The 27,476-nt window shown below is 39.3% G+C and overlaps 1 protein-coding gene across 7 annotated transcripts in view; it reads left to right on the top strand.

The window, feature by feature from the left end:
• Positions 1–27,476, top strand: part of Asxl2 (ASXL transcriptional regulator 2) — a 95,485-nt gene that overhangs the window by 47,137 nt on the left and 20,872 nt on the right. For 3 of the 7 annotated variants that reach the window (XR_008220149.1, XM_052746042.1, XM_052746045.1), the window contains 4 exons: positions 6,968–7,083; positions 14,827–14,977; positions 20,754–20,897; positions 25,144–25,307. Coding sequence is in view for 6 of the 7 variants with exons in the window: in XM_052746042.1 (XP_052602002.1) it covers positions 6,968–7,083; positions 14,827–14,977; positions 20,754–20,897; positions 25,144–25,307 (575 nt within the window). In the remaining variant the exon portion in view is untranslated. The remainder of the gene's footprint in view (positions 1–6,967; positions 7,084–14,826; positions 14,978–20,753; positions 20,898–25,143; positions 25,308–27,476) is intronic. The other 4 variants (XM_052746046.1, XM_052746047.1, XM_052746043.1 and 1 more) reach the window with 3 other exon arrangements.

Genomic DNA, 27,476 nt, shown 5'->3' with positions numbered 1-27,476 from the left:
TTCCATTGTCAGTAGCTCCCTAGTTAAATTTGAATAGTATAACCTTACTCTACATTCTACATAATAACAGATGTTGACAACTAGGTAATAGCAAATTCAGCATTGTTTTTGATCTGCCTTTGATTCATCGCTCTTCTAGAAATGAGTACAGTATCGGCTGTTTCTCCTTGAATTACACTCTGATGAGACAGTCTCTGAAGTTATCACCTAACTGTAGAGAGTCTATAAACTGGGAGGAGAGTGGTTTTGAACAGGAAGTGGGAGTGTGCACGTAACTCAGGTTTACTGGAGCAGCTCGGATAGTCTTCAGAAATGGGTAAATGCTGAGCTACCAGTAATACAGAATAACAGTTTCTCTTAGGATCTAGATTTATTATTTTTGGATCATTCATAGTATAATATCCTTAAAATGTTAGGTATGTATTACATATTTGTGAGTTTTTATACTCCTGTGGAAATGAATGTGGCAGACCTATAGCCTGATAGGAATAGCTGCATCATTCAACAAGGCAGTTCTAAGCTTAGCTGAGGCAGGAGGACTTGGTAATGGAATGCTTCCTGGGCTACCACACATGACTCTGTCTCAAGGAGGAAGAAATAAATAAAAATAAAGGGACTGGAGAATTGACTAGCAGGTACACTTGTGGCTAAGCTTCCTAACCTGAATTTGAACCTTGGAACCTCCATGGTAGAAAGAGAGCACTGACTTCCTAAGGCTGTCCTCTGACTTCCACAGACATGCTTCTACACACACATAAAGAAAGGCAGTTCTAGGATGAGTGAGTTAGCACACATTCAAGCTCCTAGCATTTGACAGACAGAAGCAGGAGGATTGCAGCAAGTTCAAGGTCAGCCTGGACCACAGTATGATTTCTAGGCCAGCCAGCACCATGCAGTGAGACACATTGTGAAAAGATTTTAAACAGATAAAAATATTGAAAAGACAGTCCTACTTATCAATACAGCTATCTAATTGTGGCTGTTCATTTTTCTTATTTGGGGCTTTGACTCGAGTTTGACATCATGATTTCAAATGCATTGTAAGACAGGAAGAACATTGAGATAGTATCAAAACCCACTTCCTTTTTATGTGCAAAAATATAGAGCTCTGACAGCAAAACTGATACTTTTAGTTGAAAATTGATAGAAACTCTTGATATGTATACCTTTCAGCCAAATAGGAACAGACTAGAACTCAGAAACTCAGTCCAGTATTGAATCTAGCTTATTGATTTATATGTAAAGTAGAGGAAAGTACTAGTTTGTAGTTTTGGTTCTTAGCTTTCAGACAGGAAACATGTTCAGAGAAGAGCTTAATGGAATTTCAAGTCAAGGTAAGGTGGAATAATGTCAGAAAAACTACTAGTAAAATCAGCTGTCTCTCTTACTGTTTTATGTTCATAGCTAAGGGAAATTTCTGGTTTTCCCCCAAATATGTTATAAATACTATAATATGAAACAGCTGCATGGATAATTGTTGTTTTGTTTTGTTTTGTTTTGTTTTCTTCCTTGGAGACAGGATCTCTTTATATAACTGTGGCTATCCTGGAACTTATGTAGACCAGACTAGCCTTGAACTGACAGATCCTCCTGCCTCTGCCTCCCAAGTGCTGGGATTTAAGACGCTGCATGGTTATAGTTTTTATCTTGTTATGAGGAAAAGTTGTGAGATTTGGTTTGCTTTTGCTATTTTTAAGGAAAAAAAAATGAGTTAGTAAAATACTCCTTTTTATTGTAAGGGATCCCTGTTTCCCAGAGCACATGACTGTTAGCATATATTCAAGACTTTTTTTTTTTTTATCAGTAATTTACTAACTGGAGTTAGAGAATACGGTAAATCCACCAGCCCTCTGGCATTTTTTTTATATGTGCTAAGTTAGTGAATGGGGAAGATTGGGTTCTCTTTCAAATGCATCCTAGAAACGAAACTTGTGACAAAGTTAACTTAGGTTGAAAGACTTCTGGGAGATGTTCTTGTTGATAGTGGCTGAGGTGAAGGTTTGGGCACAGCCTGTGGTACAGATGGCCGTACTGTTAGGACTGAGGCTTTGAGGATAACCAGAAGCAGGGGAAGAGCTTCCGTCTCCCAAGGGATAGAGTTAAAGCCTGTGCCACCAGGCCAGGCTTGATTTTTATTTAAACATTTCAAATGTATGTTTCAAATGTCCGTAAGTTGATAGTAATACTTTAAGAACTTATGCCAGTGGTAGTGGTGGTGATGGTGCACACCTTTAATCCCAGCACTTGGGAGGCAGAGGCAGGTGGATATCCATGAGTTTGAGACCAGCCTGGTCTACAAAGCAAGTTCCAGGACAGCCAGGGTTACACAGAGAAACACTGTCTCAAAAACAGAACAAAACAAAACAAAACTTAGTTACTATATTGTTCCTGAAGCAGCAAATTACCACAAACTGTGTGGCTTAAGTAACACAAATTTGTTCTCTCACAGTTCTGAAAGCCACGAGTTTGTAAGCCCAAGTGTCAGCAAGGATGCTATTCCTCCAGAGAATTTCAGAGAGACTCTTCTGTTCCTTGCCTTTTCTGGCTTCCTGTGATGGCCAACTGACTTGCATTATGGCCACTTTATTCTAACCTGGCTTTTTCTTCACCTTCTCTGAATCTGTCTTCACTGTGTCTCTTATAAAAATACTTTGTTGTGTGGGATGTGATAACACACAACTTTAATACTAATGCTTGGGAGGCAGAGGCAGGTGGATATCTCAGAGTTCAAGGCCAGCTAGGGCTGTAAATTGAGACCCTGTCTTGAAAAGTAAAAAATACGTTAAGACTGACTGGCATAATCTAGGTAATCTAATCATAAGATATTTAGCCCTTTCACCAATAAAGCAGTGTTCACAGGCTCTGAGAATTCGGACATTAGCACATGTTTTCAGTGGTCACTACTGTCAGCTACTCCAGGTACTTATTCATTGTTCTGAAAATAAGATTTAAATCTTGCCTTTGCTCCATACTAGCTTTGTATCTTTTCTCAAGCTGATTCAGTTTTTTTGAGAAATAAATACAGGTAATGAGAACATACATAGCAGCCAATGTGTATCTTTGTACTGTTTTATTTGCACAGAAAAGAATGTAATGATGCAAACCTAGTTATTTAGATTTAGTTATCTCTGGAAATAGAATTTCAGGAGCTTGGAATAGAAAATTGAACTTATACTTTTGTTAGAAGATAGAAGAGTTGATCAAAATCTTGTTAAATAAACCTAATATAGTTTTACACACATAGAAAGACTTGCTTTCTATTACTAAATTGTAGAAGGGAATTTTAAGAGAGGTTTTTCAGCATGTGTTTAAGTCTCGTTTGCACTTTGAAGCATTTGAAAAGAAGAGTGTTTTAAGTTTCATAGATGATGAGACTAGAACTTAACATAATTTAAGCCCTTATTGATGGGTCCTATAATTTTCACCATATATTTGAGTTGACTTAGTGATAGTTTTGTGCTTTTGTTTGTTAGAAAAAGCATTTACCTTAAGGAAGAACCTTCCAAGTAACATGTCAACATGTCTTGCTTTTTTTTTTTGGTTTTTTGAGACAGGGTTTCTCTGTGTAGTTTTGCGCCTTTCCTGGAACTCACTTTGTAGCCCAGGCTGGCCTCGAACTCACAGAGATCCGCCTGCCTCTGCCTCCCGAGTGCTGGGATTAAAGGCGTGCGCCACCAACGCCCGGCATGTCTTGCTTATTACAGATAGCTTTATTGTCTTTTTAAGACAATGAAGTATGATTCTTAGATTCTTTAGTAGGGTAGTTCTGAATGTTTGCTGTTTATAACCAGGCAATTTTTAGAAGTAAGAAAATATATATTACAAAATTTTTACAAGGCTTTGGGAAAAAAAACCACAGTTGATTATTAATAGTTTTACCTTGTATTTTCATATGTTCTCTGTCATATCATTGACCAAATAAAAAAGACATAACAACACATGCTGTCAGTTATATAGAGAAAGTGGAACCCTCTTGCATTCCTGCTAGAATTGTATCACTTCATGAATAGCACAGCAGTTTCTCAAGAAAATTAAGCACAGAGTTACCATAAGACCCTGCAGTTCTTTCTTAGATTGAACTCAAGAAATTGGAGAGCTGTGGATAATGAGGCGTGCAAACACGAATTTAGGTTCCCCAAATCCAAGGGCTTTTGTTTGTTTGATTTTTTTTTTTTTTTGTCATACCATACATTTTGATCATATTCTTTCCAATCCCCCAACTCTTCCTAGATCTTCCTGCCCCACCTACCCACCCTACTTCATGTTCACTACCCACCCCCCAAAAAAACCCAAGAGTAGACAAAAAAAGCAAAGGTCAGACAAACAAACCAACCCAATAAGACAGACAGACAGACACACGCGCGCGCGCGCGCGCGCACACACACACACACACAAAAAAAAACATGTGGTCATGCAGGAGGGAGAGCAAGAAAGAATGTTTAAGAAGCTGAACCAAGCAGGTTGGTGCACACATACAATCCCAGAAGATTACCAGGAGTTAGACTACAGAATGAGAGCTAAGCTATAGTTGTAGGTCTGTTTCTCAAAAAACAAACAAATGAAAAACCAAAAACAAAAAGGAAAAAAAACAAAGAAAGCAGGAGCGCCAGGCAGTGGTGGCACACACCTTTAATCCCAGCACTTGGGCGGCAGAGGCAGGTGGATCTCTGTGAGTTCGAGGACAGCCTGGTCTACAGAGCGAGATCCAGGACAGGCACCAAAACTACACAGAGAAACCCTGTCTCAAAAAACAAACAAAAAACACAACAAAGAAAGACAGGGGCAACCCCACCTGAAAGTATAAATACAGAAACAGAGTGTTGTTCTCAATATTGTTCTTATTTGACAGTTGATGAATATAAACAAAATGTGAATGGATAGTTATTCAACCATGAAATGGAGTATTCCTGTCAGAATGTAAATGAATCTTCAAAAGATTGCACTATTGAAAAAAAATTCACTCACAAAACATTTTATTATTCCATCATATCAAACATAGAACCTTAGATAGATCCATAGAGACAAATAGTAGGTAGGTAGTTGGTTAGGATTAGGGGCAAAGTAGAGGAGCAGAACAGTGGCCAGCCACCAAATGTGCTCTTTGGGATGGGCTGGTGAAAATTGATGGTGGTAATTGTTGCATAGTTTTGCAGATATGAATTGTACACTTTAAACAGGCAAATGACCTTAAATACTTTTATGTTTTATTTTATAGTTTGTCAACATCTAATACACATTGAGAATACATTTTCCTTCTGTTGCTTAATCATTTCAAGATTTACCTAGCTCATTTTTCTTAAAACATATTCTATGTGTATGTGTACATGCTTACATTTGTTTATATATATACTACATAGGCCAGAAAGAAATATTAGATGACCTGGAACTGGGGTTCCATACAGGCAGTTGTGAGCCACCTGATGTGGGTGTTGGCAAACAGAGCAGTAAGCATTCTTAACTTCTGAGCCATCTCTATTATTTAGCTCAATCTCTTTTTTTTTTTTTTGTGGTAGATTATAGGTGCTTTTTTTTTAAAGCTGATTGTTACATCAGTTCCTTCCCATGTACATAAACATGATATTTATGAAGATGAGGATACAGAACCAAAGTTAAATTGTCTTACTATTAGGACATTTAAGAGTAAAGTGGTATGTTGTACTCTAGGTGTTGCTTATTTCACTATGTATATTTCTTATTTTTGTGTCAGATATCTAGGAGCACATACTTAATGTGTCTTAAATCTTCATGGTCTTAACCATGCAATACCATTTTGCTATAAATGTTTTCAGGTCAAGTATTTAAAAAGAAAATATTAGGCAAAATGTGTCCTTCAAGAGTCATCTCTAGGTTCTTTCCTCTCTTAAATTGAACTTCCTTGCTCTTACATGAGATGTCTGAACCAACAATTTTCGTCTTTTTCCTTAACTAACATAAGATGTATTCATTGAACTTGTAGAAGACATGAGTTTGGTTCCCAGCATCCACAATTGGGCTGTTTACAGTGCCTATAACTCCATCACTAGAAGATCTGATGCTCTGTTTTGGCCTCCATGGGCAATGTCCTCAGATGTGTGCATATGTGTTTGTGATCATGCATGCGTGCGTATACACACACACACACACACACACACACACACACACACACACACACACACCTTACTTTAAAATGGGGCTGGAGAGATGGCTCAATAGAGTACTGGCTGCTCTTCCAGAGGACCCAGGTTTAATATCTATCACCCCCATGGCACCTCACAACTATCCGTAACCTCTTTCCAGGTGATGCCGCACCCTCTTCTGGCCTTTGTGGGCAATAGACATTGCATGGATGTAAAAAATAAAATTTTAAAATGTGCTCACATAATGTTAAAGTTTATAGAGCATAAGCATGGGCCTGCCATGACTTCAGTGTAGTCAGTTTCCAGCTATGCAAAGCAGATGTGGATGGCATAGGAAGTGGTTGTTTCCAGTAGAGAAGTCTTCAAAACCCCTCTTGAACAGATAAACCTAAAACTTGGGGCATGAGGGAAGGAATGAGAGGGTGAAAACAATGGAAGAATTTTGAAGTAGAAATGGCCTTATTGTCTTCAGTTTAAACTTTTCATAACTTCCCACCTTGTTGTTGTCGTTATTCATCTTCAAGTTTACTGTAGGACCACAGATACTACAGTTCTAATTTGATAACATGATTTATATGACTTCTGGCTTCTTTAATCACTTCTAATATATTAAACAATGAGAAGTAATCTATACTAATACTCGCCCCTTCCCCGTCCTATCACCCTGCACTAGAACTTTCTGAGGAAATAAACTGAAAAGGGAGACTGTTTGCAGGACAACTCCAAAGAGAAGATCCTTTCCTAAAGTGTTTGGTCACAGTTGTTAACAGGTAGCAGCATATGATCTGGGGAAGGAGTGGTGCCTGATAACAACTCTGATAACAAATGTTTCCTTCTCAATTTTTCCCTAGTACCATCTAGACTGTCACAGCCATCCTCTCCCCAGTCAGGCTGCCCATCACCTACCATTCCAGCAAGTAAAGTCATTTCTCCATCACAGAAGCACAGCAAAAAGGCATTGAAGCAGGTAAGCATTAAGTCTCTGTTTATCAGAAGAATAATCTAATTAAAAATAATTAGGAAAGCTGGGCTGTGGTGGCACATGCCTGTAATCTCAGCATTCAGGAGACAGACAGGTGGATCTCTGTGAGTTTGAGGCCGGCCTGGTCTACCGAATGAGTTCCAGGACAGCCAGGGCTACACAGAAAACCTGTCTAGAAAAAAAAAGCAACGAGTAATTAATAATAATAATAATAATAATAATAGAAAACCTGTCTAGAAAAAAAAAGCAACGAGTAATTAATAATAATAATAATAATAATAATGAGAGCTACATGGTGTTTCACGCCTTTAGTTCTGTTGTGTAAAGGACAATGATGTATCGAGGTCCTTTTTCAAAAAAACACTTCATCAAATCTTCTGTTAATTACTGAAAATTTATTGAAAGCTTTTAGATTCATGTCTTTACAGGGTAAATGTCCGTAATCTGCTAATTTGCTGTTAGTAATTTTTGTACTCTGTATATATCACCCATTGTATGTAGGGTTTAAAATGGTTTTGAAGACCCAGATTTTTTCCTAGTTTGCTAAAGTATGTGTTCTGAATCATGAATAGGTGTTTACATTTTCAGAGCTTTTCTTATGTGTGTCTGGTTGTTTTGGGGGTACTGAGGATGAAACTCATCACTCATTGATCAAATACTTCTCACACTGAGCCACATTCCCGATCCTCAGGTTTGTTTGCTTTGGAGCTTATTGTAATGATCAGGTAGATTTTTTACTTTTAATCTAATATACAGAATCATATTGCTAGATTTCCTAATATTGCACTAATTGTAAGAATGGAATAGAACCTATGTGTTTATTCTTTACATAGCTTGTGCAAATTTTTTTTTTTAATTTTAGTTTTTAAGCCGGCTGTGGTGGCACATGCCTTTAAGAACACTCCAGGGGCAGGCACATCTCTGTGAATTTGAGGCCAGCCTGAAGTACAAAGTGAATTCCAGGACAGCTAGGCCTGTTACACAGAGAGACCCTGTCTCAAAAAAACATAAATAAATAATAACTGAGTTTCTAGTCAGCTGTGTTTTGTAGCACACATCTGTAATCCTATTACATTGGAGGCTGAGGTAGGGAGGGAAGAGCTTGAAACCATCATGGATTGTACAGTAGCAAGACTCTGTCTTGCAGTATTCTTCTATTGTAGTGCAGTTTTGAAATACAGCATAACATAAACTGTGTAGTTGTTTATTTTATTCTAGATTTGGGGAGAAAGTTGTAGAAATTATCTTTACTCCCTAGGTTGAATAAATAGTAAGTAAGAATCATTTTCCTTGAATTATACTGTTCTTTGTTGTTATTACATTAGTCAATTGATTTGTCTCCTTTTGCATCAATTTTGGAGATTTTTCTTAGAAAATGGTCCATTTCTGTGCCAGTAAAGTTGCTCAGCCGGTAAAAGCACTTACCCCCAAATATGAAACCCTGAGTTGATTCCTGGAACCCACATGATGGAAAATAAAACTACCTCCTTGGCATTGTTTCTTACTTCCATATACATGTCCCCCCCAACTCCATAATATAATAAATACATAAATGTATGTTAAAAAAGAAGTAAATGTTTTTACCTGATTTATTGCATGTACTGCTGTAAAGTTATATAATGTTTTGTTTTTCATTTGTCCTTGTTCATTTATTTGTTCCCAGTGTTAATTGCCAGTTGAATTTTCTGTTTTATTGGAATTTTCAAAGAGCTGGCTTTGGATTGCTTTTGTTTCGAGATAACACCTTGCTGTGTTGTTTGGATTGGCTCAATATGTATTCCAAGCTGTTCCCCACCCCCCCTTTTTTTCTTTATTTTTCTTTCTTGAAGTGCTTTGTCTGGTAGCATAGTCACATAATCCCAGTACTCAGGAGGCTGAAGCAGGAGGGTTCTAATTTCAAGGCAGCCTGGGATATATAGCAGCTTCTTCCAAGAAGAATCAATAAATACAAACTGACAAGTAATTAGGAAAACATTAAATAACTTAATTTTAGTTTCATAATTTGCTATGAACTAAGAGATTGTATTATATCGAGAATTGACAAGTAAGGTGACAATGGTTACTCATATACTGATGCAGTATAGTAAAAAACAATCATTAAATAGAAATGATTGAATATAGGACCTTGTGCGTGCTAGGCAAGTACTCTGTCCGTGAGCTATATACCCAGCCACTATAGCTCTATTGGAGAAAATTTTATACCTATTAAATTTTAAATGTACATGCTTCATGAACATGTGATTAAACAGTTTAGTGCTTATGTTAAGAAAGATACACAGAAAAATATTGGCATAAAAATTTATTAATAGTAAGAAATAGCAAACGGCCTAACTTTTACATAAATTTTATCATATAATTTGTATATATTGCATATATTTGTTACTCATATATGTCTAAGATAAATCTTTTCGGGGACTGTATAAACATTTGTGAAAGATGGACAGTCGTAGAGGGTTAGAAGCTTATGCTGTAAAAGGTTGTGCTATGCAGTTAAGAGATGAAGAAATAACCAAAAATATACTGCTCTCACAGAACACCCAGTTTTGGTTCCCAGAAACTGCACTGGCTGACAATTGCTTGTCATTTTAGCTCCAGGGAAGTCATAGTTCTCTTCTGATCTTAATAGGTGCTGTAGTCATGTGCACAAATGCATACATTACCTATAACTAAAAACAAAAATAAAGGGCTTGAAGATATGGCTCATTGATTAAGAGTGCTTTTTCTTCTCACAGAAGACCTAGGTTTCCAACACCTACATCAGATCACTTACAGTTTAGCTCCAATTCCAGGGGTCTGATTCCTTTTTGCCTCTACAGACACCTGCACACACATAGCATATACTTAAGATACACATATAAAATTAAATAATTAAATCTTAAAATGTTTTAGGGTCTAGAGAGATGGCTCAAGGGTTAAAAGCACTGGCTGATCTTTGTTGAAAGCCAGTAGAATATATCAAAGATGGGGGCAGAATATAAGGACTTGAAGGATACAGTTAAGCGGTTGGAACATCCAGGCACTGGCAAGGATAAGTTAATAAGAAACTAGGGGTAGAGTAGCTAGAGTTTTCCTGCCTGGCCCACAATCAGGGCAAATCTCTCTCACCTGCTAGTCCCACAGCCGTCAGACCCGACCAAGTAAACACAGAGACTTATATTGGTTTCAAACTGTATGGCCATGGCAGGCTTCTTGCTAACTGTTCTTACAGCTTAAATTAATCCATTTCCATTAATCTATACCTTGCCACATGGCTCGTGGCTTACCGGCATCTTCACATGCTGTTTGTCATCGTGGCGGCTGGCAGTGTCTCTCTCTGACTCAGCCTTCCACTTCCCAGCTTTATTCTCCTCCTTGTCCCGCCTACACTTCCTGCCTAGCCAATGGCCAATCAGTGTTTTATTTATTGACTAATCAGCAACACATTTGCCATACAGAACATCCCACAGCAGCATTCAAGATGATTGTAACTCTCTGAAAGCAGAGAATCAATGAACTGTGTATAGAAGAAATTCATGATAAAGGCATAAAAAATATCTCCAGGAAAATCATAATATAAAATAATCTGTGCAAAGAGATATCCACTCAGATACAGGCAGCATTTAGAACAGTAAACAAAGGAGAACCTGCCCATATCATTAACTGTCAAAACATTAAATATACAGAACAAAGAAAGTGTCTTGAAAGCTGCAGGGAAAAACATCAGTTTGCCTGAAAGAGTAAATCCATCAATATTACTCCAATACTAAAAACAGACACAGAAAAACATACATGCACACGCAGAAGGATGTGTGGGTAGGTGGGGGTGTTATTTAGACAGTCTTCCTGGTGAACATACATACAAACATTTTCAATAAAATACTTGCAGGCCGTATTCAAGAACATAGCAAGGGTTGTAGATGTAACTCACTTGGCAGAGTGCTTACCTAATATACATGAAGCCTGGTATTGCATCCCGTAAAACTTAAAACTGCAAGACGGTGGCACACACCTGTAATCCCCGCACATAGGACATGAAGGTAGGAGAAGCAGTTCAGTCGCCCTCAGGCTTATAGCCAGCTTATTATACATAAGACTGTGTGACTGTGAAAATTTGTGTAAAACATCAGCTACAGGGTTGCTTCATAATACACAAATTAACAAGTCTAATACATCATATAAATGCACCCTAGTATAGAAATTAAGCATCCCAATGTATATAGAAAGGACTTCTGACAAAATTTGACATTTGTTCCATAGTGTTGAATTCACGAAGCTCTGAATGGAAGGAAAGTGCCTCCACATAATAATGGTTATATACTATAAATATACTCTAGTATTATACAAAGTGTGAAAAAATTCAAAATATTTCCACTAAACTCAGATACAAGTATGTCTACCCTCTCTACCTTTAATTAGTATAGTACTTAAACTCTCTTTTAAAACAGCAATAAAATGTAAAATCTGTAAAAACCTTAAAACCAGTAAACATCTTGAAACATGTAAGAAAGAGCTGGACGTTGGTGGTGCCTGCCTTTAATCCTAGCACTGGGAGGCAGAGGCAGATGGATCTCTGTAAGTGAATTCCAGGATAGCCTCCAAAGCTACACAGAGAAACTGTCTTGTGGAAAAAAAAAAAAAGAAAGAAAATTAAGACTTCAACATCTAAAAAAGGAATTGAAGATGCTAGAAAATGGATAGATATCTATTGTGAATGATGGTGCTACCAGATGAAATAAATATATATGTTCAGTATAAGTTTGGTACAGTCTCCACAAAAATTTCATGTGCCTTCTTACAGAACTAGAAAACAATTTTAAAATTCATATGGAGACATAAAGACCTGAATATGAAGAGCCAAAGCAATTCTAGGCGATAAGAATGCTGGGAGCATTACTGTACTTGATTTCAAGTTGTACTACAGAGCCATTGTAACAAAACCATGACACTGACATACACACAGATCAATGCAACTGAATAGAGGACATGCAATGTAAATCCACAGCGGAGAAGAGGCAACCTCTTAACAGATGATTCTGGGCAAACTACTTATCCATGTGTAGAAGAACAAAATTAGATCCCTTTCGGAAATACTAACTCCCAATGGATGGAAAGACCCTAATATAAAACCTGAAACATTTAGAACAAGGAGAAACAATTCCAGGGCATATGCAAGGACTTTCTGAAATCAGTAGAGGTTTCTCAAAAGATTTAAATTGGGAGGCTAGAACGATGATTCAGCAGTTAGGAATACTGGCTACTCTTGCAGAGGACTGAGATTTGATCCCCTGAACCCAAACTGGCTAACCACTGCTTGTCAGTCCAGTTCCAGAGGGATCTAATGCACTCTCTGGCCTCCACAGACACAAGTACACAGACACATGCAGACCAAACACCCATACACATAGAATAAAAATAAACCTATAACCCAGCTAAGTAGCTTGGTATCAGTTCTGTGACACCCTCTCCCCCAGGGGGAAAAAAGCGCTGTCTAAACAGCTTAAGGGAGGAACAGTTTATTCATAAGAGGTCTGCCTTGATGTCAAAGACATGAGGCAGCTGCTCTCACCTACGTTGTGGAGGGTCTTCTCAAATTAGTGAACCCAGTCTAGAAATCCTCACGGACTTGTCCCACATTTGTCTCCTAGAGGAGACTAGATGCTGTCACCTTGACGGTGTTAATGTCACAGATCCTTGAGTATTTAGCCCGAGGACTCTGGCAGGAACACCTGCATCCAGTGTTGATTGCAGCCGCATTCCCAATAATGAAGTTGTGGAATCCACCCAGGTGTCCCAGCTGGATAAACAGTGTATATACAATGTCATTTGTTTTTGGCCATACAAAGAACAAACTTAAAGCATTTGCAGAAACATGGATATTAAATAAATGGATTAATCTAGTCCATGAAAAGCAAATACTAGTTTTTCTCTCATTTTTTGGTGCTTAGGCTGTATATAGACATATATATAATACCAAGGTTATACATATAACATGTAAACAGACACAAAACTGTCCAGGGTACTAAGAAAAGATATGGAGTAAAATACACTTTATCTACAGTACATACTTACATGAAAATATCCTTAGCTGTATAATGCCTATACATGATAAAAAATACTTTTAAATCCTAAGGGCCAATGAGATAAATCACTGGATAGAGATACTGCCAAGCCCAGTGACCTGAGTTTTGTCCTTTGGACCCACATGATGAAGAACACCAACTCCAGCAAGTTAGCCTCTGACTGCTACACTCATGCCCCTGTGCATATTCTTAGAGAAGTTTTACTACAGTATGTAGATAATAGTGCTGTTCACAAAATGCACAAAAGTAGTGCTATATTTAGTAGAAGTGTGTATGATGAAGTTTAATAAGTAAAAATAAATTGACCAGTGTAGTTGGATTGCACATTAAAACTTAAGTGATAGTCAAAAAAGAATTTGGCTTTGAATTTAAATTAACAATTTTTAAAATGTATTTTTTGTTTTTTCTGAAGGATTAGAACTCATAATTTTAATTTTTTGAGATTGACTTGTTATTGTATCGTGTTGGCTGCCCTGAAACTCAAAGATTTTGAGTTTCTGCCTCCGCCTCCTGAAAACTATGATTAAAGATGTGGGCCACCATTCCTGGCCCAGAGTCCACAAACATTTTAAAAAATGTGAATTTCAAAGTATTTAAAAGTTGTTTTATTGAAAGTTGTTTGTAGGACAGACATAGTGTCACACACAGAGCCGCTATGTTGGTGTTGGGAACTGAACCTGCATCCTCTGCAAGAATCATCTCCTCCGCCCTTTTTATCCGTGTGTGCGTGCGTGCGTGCGTGTGTGTGTGTGTGTGTGTGTGTGTGTGTGTGTGTGTGTGTGTGTGTCTTTGCACACACATGTATCCACATGGGGGTCAGAGAACAACTTTTGGGAATCACTTCTCTTCTTCCACGGTACGGGTCCTAGGGATCCACCTCTGACCCACTGAGCCATCTCCCAGACCCTCTTTCTTTTTAAATGGTCACTCTAAATAATATCGTGTTAACTCTGTTAATTAAGAACCTCTTAGAGCCGGGCGGTGGTGGCGCACGCCTTTAATCCCAGCACGCGGGAGGCAGAGCCAGGCGGATCTCTGTGAGTTCGAGGCCAGCCTGGGCTACCAAGTGAGTTCCAGGAAAGGCGCAAAGCTACACAGAGAAACCCTGTCTCGAAAAACCAAAAAAAAGAACCTCTTAGAAATAAAAATGAGCTAAAATGGCCAGAAGGAACTAACTGCTGTTGTTAGAACTTACACTGCTGTGTCCTTTGCTCTCTGTTTATTTCATTGCTGTAAGTAACTAAGACTTTATCATTTGGGCAAGTCTCTTCACTCTTACTCAAGGTAATACAAATACTTATTAAACTGTAACACCTGTGAAGCATAAATAATACAGACAATTGCTCTTTTCCATAGAATCAATGCTTAGAGTTCTGTTTTCAGAAATGATAAAAGTGTGTAATTCTCAATTAGAAGATTGTAAATCCCTTGCCTTGCTGCTGATTTTTAAGTTCTGAAGAAAATCTAATGATTTTTCCTTACAGCTGTACGTAATGGAATAATCTTGTCCTCCCAAAGTACCCAAATTCCATAGGTCCTATAGGCTTGTGTCAGTTTTGTTAAATTTAGGCTTTTGTTTGTGTTGAATAGATGTCAGAGTAGTTCTTGCCATAAGAGATGTCCCTCACTGAAAACCAGCTTGTTTCTTACTACCAGTTTTTCTTTATAGGCCCTGAAGCAACAACAGCAGAAGAAGCAGCAGCAGCAGCAGCAGCAGCAGCAGCAGCAGCAGCAATGCAGGCCAAGCATGTCCATCTCCAATCAACACCTCTCTATCAAGACTGTCAAAGCAGCTGGGGACCCTCTCCCTGCCAAACCTGGTAGGCAGTTGACTCGTCTTCTCTCCCCAGTGGAAGTGTCTTTTTACCAGCATATTTGTGCTTTTGATGTTGTCAATTTTTATACTGTATTGTTTATTTTTAAATTGCTATTTTACTAGCATAATCTTTCTGCTGCCACAAAACTGATATAAATCTTAGGATAGAACTGGATGGTGGTGGCACACACCTTTAATCCCAGCACTGAGAGGCAGAGGCAAGCAGATTTATGACTTCAAGGCCAGCCTAGTCTACAGAACTAGCTCTAGGATAGCCAAGGCTACACAGAGAAACCCAGTCTCAAAAAACAACAACAACAACAAAAAAAAAACACACCCCAAAAATTCTAAGATAAATAGGAAATATTTTCATATAAAATTATTGTATACTTGATTAAAAGTGCAAGAGTGAGATTTGGAAGCCTATATTCATTAACCTTATAAATCTGTTGTTTCCAAGGTCAAGGTGAACTCTGTCTCTGTGTGTATATGTAGGCAGGTACGTGTGTGTACATGCTTGTTGAGGTCAGAGGATAGCCTCATGTCATTTACCTGTACCATCTATCTTCTGGTGGTCTCGTTTTTTGTATCATTTTGGACAGGGTCTCTCGCTGACCTGGGACTTGTGGTTTAGGCTAAACTGGCTGACCAGCAAACCTCAGGAATCTTCCTGTCTCCACTTCTTGGTGCTGGCATTTCAAGTGTGCTGTGCTTATTTTGGCTCTTTATGTGGTTTCTGAGGATCAAACATAGGTCCTTATGCAAACTTAGGGAACAAGTACTTTTTGGACTTAGCCATTATGCAGCCCTAAAGTGAACTCTTTCCCAATGCCGGCATTTAAAATAATGAAGATGGGTCTGGAGAAATGGCTCAGTCATGAAGAATATGTACTGATCGGATTCCATCTTCTGGTACCTGTGGACAATGGGCATACAGTTGGGGCAATAATATACATGTAGACAACACGCTCGTACACATTAAAAAAAATAAATTTTAAAATAAAAAGCAAAAAATGAAGTATGGGGCTTTCTAAAAATATATACTCTTTAGTTTCCATTGGATATGTTTACATGGACTTTGTGTATTTGTTGTTACTTCTTTGTTTTTTATTTTATTTTGCCACAGACTTTTTTTTTTTTTGAGACAGGGTCTCTGTGTAGCTTTTGCATCTTTCCTGGAACTCACTCTGTAGCCCAGGCTGGCCTTGAACTCAAAGAGATCCACCTGGTTCTGCCTCGCAGACTTTGTTTTGTATTATATAGTTCAATTGAATGCCATAAGCTGATTCTAGGGACTGCCATCAAAGTCAAAGGTCTGAGTCTTACAGATCTTTTCATTCTTTTTAATATTTGCCATCGGAGATAATAATGTAAGAGGAGATGTAAGGGATTTTATTTTACAAAGTATTCAAGAAGCCTACATTTCTTCATTTATAACTTCTGTAGTTACCATGGAATAATGGTTTGACTTGAATAATGGTTTGATATTTTTTAAATTTAATTTATTTATTTAAAAGGTTTTCTGTTCACTTTATATACCAACCACAGATCTCCCTCTTCTCCCTCTTCCCACACCCCAACCTTTTCCTCCAACCTACCCCCCAGTCTCACCTCTTCCAAGGCAAGGTCTCTCATAGGGAGTTAGCAGAGCCTGGTACATTCAGTTGAGTCAGGACCAAGACCCACATCCCTGCATCAAGGCAGCATTAAGTGTTCCACCATAGGCACTGGACTCCATAAAACCAGCTCATGTACCAGGGACAGATCCCAATCCCATTGCCTGGGGGGCCCCCTAAAGAGTTCAAGCTAAACAACTGTCTCATGTGTCCCTTGGTCCTAATCCAGTGCCATGGGGGTTCTATAGCTTTTGGTCCACAGTTTATGCGTGTCCACTGGTTTGGTTGGCCATCTCTGTATATTTTCCCATTATCATCTCGATGCCCCTTGCTCATAGAATCTCTCCTCTCTTTCATCGATTGGGCTTCTGGAGCTTATCCTGGTGCCCAGTGGTGGATCTCTGCATCTATTTTCATCAGTCTCTAGATTAGGGCTCTATGATGACAGTTAGGTATTCATCCATGCAATCACCAGAGTAGGCCAGTTCAGGCACCCTCTAGAGTATTGTCGGTAGTCTAAGGTGGGATCATCTTTGTGGATTCCTGGGAACTTCCCTAGCACTTTGTTTCTGCATATTCCTATGATGTCTTCATTTGTCATGATCTCTATTTCCTTATTCTCCCACTTGGTTTCTGTTCCAGTTCAACCCTCCCGTTCCCCTATGTTCTCGTCCCCCATCCCTTGCCCTCCATTACCCCTTCTCGCCCCCAGTTTGCCCATGTAGATCTCATCTATTTCTCCTTCGCTGGGTGATCATGCGTCCCTCGTAGGGTCCTCCCTGCTGGGTAGTCTCACTGGAGCTGTGAGTTGCAGTCTGATTGTCCTTTGCTTTACATCCACTTATGAGTGAGTACATACCATGTTTGTCTTTCTGAGTCTGGGTTACCTCACTCAGGATGATATTTTCTAGTTCTATCCGTTTGCCTGCAAATTTCATGCTGTCATTGTTTTTCTCTGCTGAGTAGTACTCCATTGTGTATATGTACCACATTTTCTTAATCCATTCTTCAGTTGGCAGGCATCAAGATTGTTTCCAGATTCTGGCTGTTAGGAATAATGCTATGAACATAGTTGAGCATGTATTCTTGTGATATGATTGAGCATTCCTTGGGTATATGCCCAAGAGTGGTATAGCTGGGTCTTGAGGTAGATCGATTCCCAATTTTCTGAGAAAACTGCCATAGCCATACTGATTTCCAAAGTGGCTGTATGTACAGCTTTGCACTCCCACCAACAGTGGAGGAGTGTTCCCCTTGCTCTGCATCCTCTCCAACATAGACTGTCATTCATGTTTTTGATCATAGCCATTCTGACAGGTGTAAGATGGTATCTCAGAGTCGTTTTTATTTTGCATTTCCCTGATGACTAAGGGTGTTGACCAATTCCTTAAATGTCTTTCAGCCATTTGAGATTCTTCTTTTGAGAATTCTGTTTAGCTCTTTAGCCCTTTTTTAAATTGGATTGTTCAGTATTTTGATGTCTAGTTTCTTGAGTTCTTTATATAGTTTGGAGATCAGCCTTTTGTCAGATGTGAGGTTGGTGAAGGTCTTTTCCCATTCTGTAGACTGTCTTTTTGTCTTATTGACAGTGTCTTTTGCCCTACAAAAGCTTCTCAGGCCGGGCGGTGGTGGCGCACGCCTTTAATCCCAGCACTCGGGAGGCAGAGCCAGGTGGATCTCTGTGAGTTCGAGGCCAGTCTGGGCTACCGAGTGAGTTCCAGGAGAGGCGCAAAGCTACACAGAGAAACCCTGTCTCGAAAAACCAAAAAAAAAAAAAAAAAAAAAAAAGCTTCTCAGTTTCAAGAGGTCCCATTTATTAGTTGTTGTTCTTAGTGTCTGTGCTACTGGTGTTATATTTAGGAAGTGGCCTCCTGTGCCAATGCGTTCAAGAGTACTTCCTACTTTCTCTTCTATCAAGTTCAGTGTAACTGGATTTAATGTTGAGGTCTTTGATCCCCTTGGACTTGAGTTTTATGCTTGGTGATAGATATGGATCTATTTGCAATCTTCTACATGTTGACATCCAGTTATGCCAGCACCATTTGTAGGAGATACTTTCGTTTTCCCATTGTATCGTTTTGGCTTCTTTGTCAAAAATCAGGTGTTCGTATGTGTGTGGATTAATGTCAGGGTCTTCAATTTGATTCCGTTGGTCTGTATGTCGGTTTTTATGCTAGTACCAAGCTGTTTTTATTACTATAGCTCTATAGTAGAGCTTAAAGTCAGGGATGGTGATGCCTCCAAAGGTTGCTTTATTGCACAGGATTCTTTTAGCTATCCTGGGTTTTTTGTCTGTAGAGAACTGTGTTGGGATTTTGATGGGGATTGCATTGAATCTGTAGATTGCTTTTGGTAATATTGCCATTTTTACTATGTTAGTCCTACTTATCCATGAGCATGGGAGATCTTTCTGTTTTTTGATATCTTCTTCAATTTCTTTCTTCAGAGACTTAAAGTTCTTATCATACAGGTCCTTCACTTGCTTAGTTGGTGTTACCCCAAGACATTCTATATTATTTGTGGCTATTGTAAGGGGTGATATTTCTCTGATTTCTTTCTCAGCCTGTTTATCATTTGTATATAGGAGGGCTATTGATTTTTTTTTATCTTGTATCCTGCCACTGAAGGAGTTTATCAGCTGTAGGAGTTCCTAGTAGAATATTTGGGGTCACTTATGTATACTATCATATCGTCTGCAAATAGGGAAAGTTTGACTTCTTCTTTTCCAATTTCTATCCCTTTGATCTCCTTTTGTTGTCTTATTGCTCTAGCTAGAACTTCAAGTACTATATTGAATAAATATGGGGAGAGTGGACAGCCTTGTCTTATTCCTGTTTTTAGTGGAATCGCTTTGGGTTTCTCTCCATTTAATTTGATGTTGGCTGTTGGCTTGCTGTAAATTGCCTTTATTATGATTAGGTATGTTCCTTATATTCCTGATCTCTCCAGAACCTTTATCATGAAGGGGTGTTGGATTTTGTCAAAGGCTTTTTCAGCATCTAATGAGATGATCATGTAGTTTTTTTCTTTCAGTTTGTTTATATGGTGTATTACATTGACAGGTTTTTGTATGTTGAACCATCCTTGCATCCTTGAGATTAAGCCTACTTTGTCATGGTGGATTATTTTTTTGATGTGTTCTTGGATTTGGTTTGCTTGTTAAGTATTTTTGTATCAATATTCATGAGGGAGATTGGTCAGTAATTCTCTTTCTTTGTTGCATCTTTGTTTGGTTTGGGTATCAGGGTAACTGTAGCCTCATAAAAAGAGTTTGATAATGTTCCTTCTGTTTCTATTGTGTGGAACAGTTTGAAGAGTATTGGAATTAGCTCTTCTTTGAAAATCTGATAGAATTCTGCACTGAAACCATCTGGTCCTGGGCTTTTTTTGGTTGGGAGACTTTTTGTTTTTGTTTTTGTTTTTTGTTTTTTTTTCCAAAGATTTATTTATTTATCTATGTATACAGTGTTCTGTTTGTATGTATGTCTGCCCACCAGAAGAGGGCACCAGACCTCATTATAGATGGTTGTGAGCCACCATGTGATTGCTGGGAATTGAACTCGGGACCTCTGGAAGAGCAGTCAGTGCTCTTAACCTCTGAGCCATCTCTCCAGCCCGGTTGGGAGACTTTTAATGACCGTTTCTATTTCCCAAGAATCTCTTTTCTTCCAACACAAATCTCTCCCTCGTGGCAGCTATCTGTGGGCTGGGAAGGAGTAGGGAGATTGGGAAGAGTGAAGAATTTTCCAGGCTGAGGTGAGGCACCAGCATGTAGCTAAGTTGCTGGAGACCAAACTCCACCCTTCTGCCTGTAACAAGTCTTCTTTCTGGTTCACTGGCGGCTTTGCCTTCCCTTCAATACCGCTACTCACTCTCTTCTTCTCCCTTCTGTATGACTTAGATTGACTTCCATGCATTGTAGACTGTGACTTGTGGTTTCCAGGGGGCATGGTTTCATGTTTTTATTTTACTCTCTTTTAATTATTAGATTTATTGGGGTCGGGGGAGGAGCTGCATGCAAGTCTGGGGCTGACTTGAGGGAGTCACTTTTCTCCTACCATGAGATAGATAAGGCAGGCTGTCAGGGTTGGTAGAGCTGTCTTGTAGTTCCTTATGGTTTGTTTCCAATCTCAGTGTACCTATCTTCCCGTGTTTTCCCCCCAGCCCCGTGGGAAGGAAAGCAGTCTGATGGACAGTCCAGCAGTCCCCAGAGCTCACACTCCACTTTCTCCTCCACAGTGAGAGTGGACAACTCTCTTCTAGCCTTGGGGAAGAAGTCTTTCCAGAGGTCGGACAGACTCCACACAAGTAAGTTAGTTTACAAAGGCTTCAGTTTTTAGTGCCATGATATGTCCAAAGTATGCTTAAAATTCATCAGCCACTAGCTTGAGTTTAATGTGTAATTTGAATTTTATTTTTAAAAGCTAGACATAATTTCTATTATTTTCTTTTTTCTTTTCTTTTTTTTTTTTTTTTTTTTTGTTCGTTTGGCTTTTTTTTTTTTTTTAAAAACAGGGTATCAGTATATAGCTCTGGCTGTCCTAGAACTCACTATGTAAACCAGGCTGGCCTCGAACTCACAGAGATCCACTGGCCTCTGCCTCCCAAAGTGCTGGGACTAAAGGTGTGTGCCACTATGCCTGGCTAGACTTTTTGCTGACATTATTTGAATCTTTAAAACAATGTTTTTGATATAATTATTTTGAGTTTTTATTTTGTTTTGCCTGTTTGTTTCTTAGTGGACATTAATAACCACAGACTTGAATGTGCCAGAGAATTGCTCCCCAAGTGAGCTGTACATCCCTAATCCCCAGCGAGTCATCATTATCTGTTGTCTTTTTTTTTTAAATGACAGGGTCTCACCAATATAATCTTAAGATACTCTGGAACTGACCTTCAACTTGTAATCTCCCTGCTTCAGTCTCACAAGTGATGCTATAAGAAAACCCCACCCTTTTTATTCTTTTTTTTTTTTTGTCTTTGAATTTTTTATTGTCTTTTTGATCTTATATTCATCCCTTATCAAACTGGTTCACAGAAGGATCTGTTATTGGTCATTCTGTGGTTTATTTCTCTTTTACCAATAGACCCTACCTCGTTTTTTGTTCTCTAGAGATAAAAAGATAGAAGGGCTTATAATTAAATATTGTAAACTGAACTCCCTTGGAAATCCCACTAAAATGAGAATATGGACAAAAAAGATTTAATCAGTATGAGTGAAGAAAACAGACAGCCAAATGGGCAGGTGTCAACAAAGGTTGAAAGATAAAAATTGGATGAAGTTGAAAAGGAATTGTCCTAATAAACCAGCTATGGCTGCAAACCACAAGAACTGGAAAGATAGATACCAGAAAGGTGAGGCATAGGGCTGAATAGAAGACTGTTGTTTGAAATGAAGGAGAAGCGTTTGGATGCTTTACTCTACGTAGAAAAGTTAAATAGGTGGTGAAATTGAGTGAAACTCCAGCAGCTGGAGGACCATCACATAGAGCTGCAGGCCAGGGATGAAGCCCTGTGTTGTTTGTTTGTTTGTTTCCAGAACAAAGGACGTGACAGGAGCTACTAGAGGAAGCTGAGGTTTAGTTGGGGTCACAGTCCAGAGGGAGCAAGTAGGAAATGCACAGCAGTTGTGCTGGTTCTTGCCTGCCACAGTAGCAACAGGCTGGTCCTGTCTCTTGCTTGTGGTTGAGCAGGGCCAGACAGTACCTCCAAGGTCTCTCCTAATAATCCTTCTCTGTCTTCTATGCCCTCCTCCCCAGACAGTGCTACTAGCTGGAGACCAGGGAGGCAGGAGCTTGTCAGGGCAGTTTCACATTCATGTCCTCATAGGCACTATTCGGAAATTCGGGGAATTTCGTCAAATTCAATGACCGAATTGTGATTCTCCTGCTTGGCTTCCAGAACAGAACACTTAGTAGAGCACATGTCAACCACCACTCCGTCCTGCTGCCGTGTCCCAGAAGATCAGCTGATCAGTAGCTAAAGAAATAGGAAAGCTCAGAAGATAACTGTGCAGGCACATTACAGGTTCCCGGATCTTTTGAAACTGTTTTAACTGGACTCTAATCCTATGCCTTAGCAGCTAAGGTAGAAATGTTCCACTGTGTTACACACACAATGACATCCTTCAAAGTGTCTTTTCTCCAGCCCTCCCTCTCCTCTTTGATGAGCTTTACCTCTTGGGTGCTATTTACTATTGTTTGGTTTGAAAAGATGTTTTTAGTTTTGTTTTACTGTAATTTATTTCTTTGAGAAAGTATTTTGCAGTTATTCTTTTTCCATATTTATAGGGTTTTTTTGTTAGGAACTTTTAGCTGAAGTATATTTTGGCCAAGGGTCATAGGCCACATGTGATACCTGTACCTGTGTGGTGTAGTGATCAGCAACAGACTAAAGCCGGTTTCTGACTTCAGTTTGTTACATTGTAACTCAATGGTGTAATTTGAGCACCTCTCTTTCTCTCTTCGCCCCTTCCTTCCTTCCTTCCTTCCTTCCTTCCTTCCTTCCTTCCTTCCTTCCTTCCTCTTTCTCTCTCTCTCTTTTTTTTCTTACTTTGGTTTTTTGAGACAGGGTTTCTCTGTACCACCCTGGCCATCCTGGAATTTGATCTGTACTCCAGGCTAGCCTTGAACCCATGGAGATGTGGAGATGGGGTATGTTTCTTTATCTGTGCAGTGGATAATAATTACCCAGCTCTCTGTGCACAGCAGTATGTGCCTGTGATCACAGCTGTGCAGAAGTTTGAAGCCAACCTAGGTAAAGTAGTCAGATGTCGTCTCAAAATGAATCAATGATAATAGTAACCTGTAGCTAGTGTTTTCCTGCCTGGCCCACAGTCAGGATAAATTTCTGACACCCGCCAGTCCCACAGTCATTCAGACCCGACCAAGTAAACACAGAGACTTATATTGGTTACAAACTGTATGGCCGTGCCAGGCTTCTTGCTAACTGTTCTTACAGCTTAAATTAATCCATTTCCATTAATCTATACCTTGCCACATGGCTCGTGGATTACCGGTACTTTACATCTTCCTTATCCTGATGGAGGCTGGCAGTGTCTCCCCCACCCAGCTTCCTGTTCTCTCAATTTTCCTCTCTGTTAGTCCTGCCTATACTTCCTGCCTGGCCACTGCCAATCAGTGATTTATTCATTGACCAATCAGCAACACATTTGACATACAGACCATCCCACAGCAGTAACCATTACTTGCTTCATGGAGCTGTGTGAAAAGTCATCAAGTTAATATAAATAAATGCTCAGAAAAGTGCCTGGCACCTAGTAACTCTTAATAAGTTTGCCACTGCCGTTACTGTGGTAATTATTTTATTATTGGCATTTATACTTGAAACATACAGAGAAGTGCTCTTTTAGGCTTAACAATATTCAAGTCCTACTCGTTCAGTGAATTCCGAGTTTGTTGAATCAAGGTTATTAATCTAAAATAATGAATGAATCCTGTGACTGGAATGAAGGTTCAAGAGCCTGTACTTCCTTTTCACAGTTTGGTTCCCAACTCATCTCACAGTTCTCACACCACTCCAGCTCCCAGGTCTTTTTCAAGACAGAGTTTCTCAGTATAGCACTGGCTGTCCTGGAACTCGCTTTATAGACCAGGCTGTCCTCGAACTCACAGAGATCTGCCTGCCACTGCCTCCTGAGTTCTGGGATTAAAGATATGTACCACCACTATGAAGCAGTGCAACCTTTTTAAATGTCTGGTTTTGATATGTTTGGTTAATTGTGCAAGATACACTAAAATCTGTTCTGTATGGGGATTTGTCTAGTTGGGACAGTCTATCTCAAATCAACACATTGTTTGTTAAGAGAAGGTCTTCACATGTGTCTTCGGCTAGCTTGGAGCTTGTGATCCTGCTCCCTCAGCATTCCAAATGATGGGATTGTAGATAAGGGCCACTGTGCTCTGCCTTTCAAACAGTTAAAGCTATTTTGTATGAGATGGTTTCTTGTTTAATGTAATTGTTGGCCAGTTACATTCAGCATTACATTCAGCCTGAATTATATTCCAGGCATGTCCTGGTGTATAGCAAGATCCCATCCACAAAAGTGAAGTAAGATCTTCCTGATTTACTTTATCAATTATTGAGAAAGGTAATGATGAACAGTTTACTTTTAGAGATCTATTTTGTAGATTGTGGGTTTTTTTTTTTTTTTTTTTTTTTTTTTGTTTTTCGAGACAGGGTTTCTCTGTGTAGCTTTGCACCTCTCCTGGAACTCACTTGGTAGCCCAGGCTGGCCTCGAACTCACAGAGATCCGCCTGGCTCTGCCTCCCGAGTGCTGGGATTAAAGGCGTGCGCCACCACCGCCTGGCGATTGTGGGGTTTTTTTTAAATTCTCTGTAAATGATCAGAATTTATTTTCTTTGCCTGAGAAGACATTTCTAAGATCTTTAACTCTCACCTCTTCGGAGTGTAGTGTTTAATTTTTGGTTGTTCTTTCTTTGTTACTTTAGGTACTGCATGGCAAGCTATGGTTAGGACCAATACTGTGAAAGGAGAGCCAGGTGATGAATAACTGTCTTCTTCATTTTGTAGGACAGATGAAAAGGACTAAGTGTGCTGACATTGATGTTGAGACACCCGACTCCATTCTGGTTAATACTAATCTTCGAGCACTGATTAACAAGCACACCTTTTCAGTTCTTCCTGGAGATTGCCAGCAGCGCCTGCTTTTACTGCTTCCAGAGGTGGATCGGCAGGTGCGTGATGGCAGGCATAAGCGATTTTCTGACTAAATGAGGCTCCGACAGTCATCACCCTTTAAAACTCCCTAAGGTTTTGTTGTTCTTAAGATAGTATCTCATGTATTATAGGCAGGACATAAACTTACTATGTAGCTGATGATGTCTTAACTCTTCCGTTTACTTCCTGAAGGTTGGGGTTACAGATACACGTCACCATGTCAAGTATACGTATAACAGTGTTGCTAGAGATAAAATCCAGGGCTTCATGTATGCTAGGCAAACACTCAGCTGAGTTACATGTCTAGTTCTTAAGATTTTTAAAGTATCTTCTTATTCCTATAAAAGTGTGGTATTAATGGTGGTGCTGTGTGACTTTCCATGGAAAGCTATGGACAGATATACCAGATAAGGTACCACCAGTCAACAAAAGAAAAACCAAAACAAACAAACAAAAACACAATAGGAAAGGAAGGCATTTTCCCTAGTATGTAAGAACAGACTACCGTTCCTCGTTTATAGGGAGAGATTCAAAAGGTAAGCTACACAAATCATTATAGCTAATATAATTTTGACTACAAAGACAAAATGAAGTCTTTCTTGTTTTGATATTTTTATTTATTTATTTATTTATTTGCTTTGAGACAGGGTTTCTCTGTATAGCCCTGGCTGTCCTGGAACTTGCTCTGTAGATCAAGCTGGCCTTGAGCTCACAGAGATCCTCTACCTCCCGAGTGCTGGGTTAAAGGTGTGCTCGAAGGCTGTTTTCTCTGAAGTTTGCTTTGCTCCCAGCGTCTCAGTGCTGTCATCAGTGTGGGTGATGAGTTCTCCGGGGGACTCAGATAATTAGGTACTCTCCCGGCAATAGAGACTGAAGGAGGGCTCTTCCTAGTGACTGCGTTCTCTGCCCTATCTCTTCCAAGAAGAAAAATGTTACCTTAGAGGGCACTCGTGCACTTAATTCTTGATAGAAGAAATGAGGAGATTGAAGTTTAGCATGATTTTTAAAGCACCTGCTTGACTTCAGAGCTGCTCTCTTGTGTATGTGTTGTTCCATCCCTCAGTCCCTCAAGTAGAAGTGTCAGTAGGGTGATAGGCTAGAAAAAATACACGAAGCATAACTAGCCTCTTTGTGGAAGTCTGATGCTGTTTTCTCAGAAGCACTGATAATCCTTTCTGCCTTCTGATAGAAGATTGCCACAAGTAGTTTGTTACTGTTATGTGGTGGTGGTGTTAAAAATGTTTTTTTAAATGTTATTTGTATGAGAGTTCTGCATGCATTTAATGTGTATGTGCAGTGCATGTGTGCCGGATGCCTGAGGTGGCCAGAGGAGGACCCTAGATCCCCTGGAACTATAATTATGATGGTTATAATTATGATGCCATGTAAGTGCTGGGAACCAAATCTGTGGCTTCTGCAAGAGCAAAAAGTGCTCTTAACCACTAGCCATCTCTGTCTGTCTCCTGCCATGTGTAGTTTTAATAATAGTTTTCTAGTTCAAATTCCCACAGATGGCAATCCTACAGGGATTCTTGTTTGTTTGTGTGTTTGTGTGTTTTTTCCATAGGAAGCTAGTTGGCCAGTCTTTGAGCTATGGATATGTGACGAGCAATGTGAGTGATATTGAGAAGACACAGTTTTAATTAAGTGAACTTGCAGCTTAAGTTACCAATGTGTTCAATGTGGATAATGTTGATGTTGAAAATAATTGTAAACAAAGTTATTTTTTTGCTTTTTGTTTGTTTCTTTATTTTCAAGACCGAGTTTCTCTGTGTAGCTTTGGAGCCTCTCTTGGAACTAATTCTGTAGACCAGGCTGGCTTGAACTCAGAGATCTGCCTGCCTCTGCCTCCCAAGTGCTGAGATTAAAGTTGTGCGCCGCCAGGCTTAAACAAAGTATTTTTGTACATGCTTTGAGTGGCACTTTTTCCCATAGTATTTTAAATAAGAGTTAAATGTTACTTAAAAAACAAGATAGAAAATTCAGAGTTTAGAGTATTAATTTAAAAATTTTTTTTCCATTTAAAAATTTTCCCATGGCCTGTGGTTTAGTGGGTAAAAGGATTTGTAGTCAAGTCTGACAACCTGAGTTCAACTCCCGGACTGAGCGTGGTGAGAACAAGAATTTAAGCCTTGTGGCAAAGCATCAGAAATGAGCTCAGTGGACATACGGGGGGAATACAGCAT

Source organism: Peromyscus californicus, unplaced genomic scaffold (assembly GCF_007827085.1).
Source record: "Peromyscus californicus insignis strain IS unplaced genomic scaffold, ASM782708v3 Scaffold_1__1_contigs__length_55948999, whole genome shotgun sequence".
NCBI classification, from domain to species: Eukaryota; Metazoa; Chordata; class Mammalia; order Rodentia; family Cricetidae; genus Peromyscus; species Peromyscus californicus.
The sequence above is the reverse complement of the archived record's forward strand: the minus strand, read 5'-3'. Positions and strand labels throughout refer to the sequence as shown.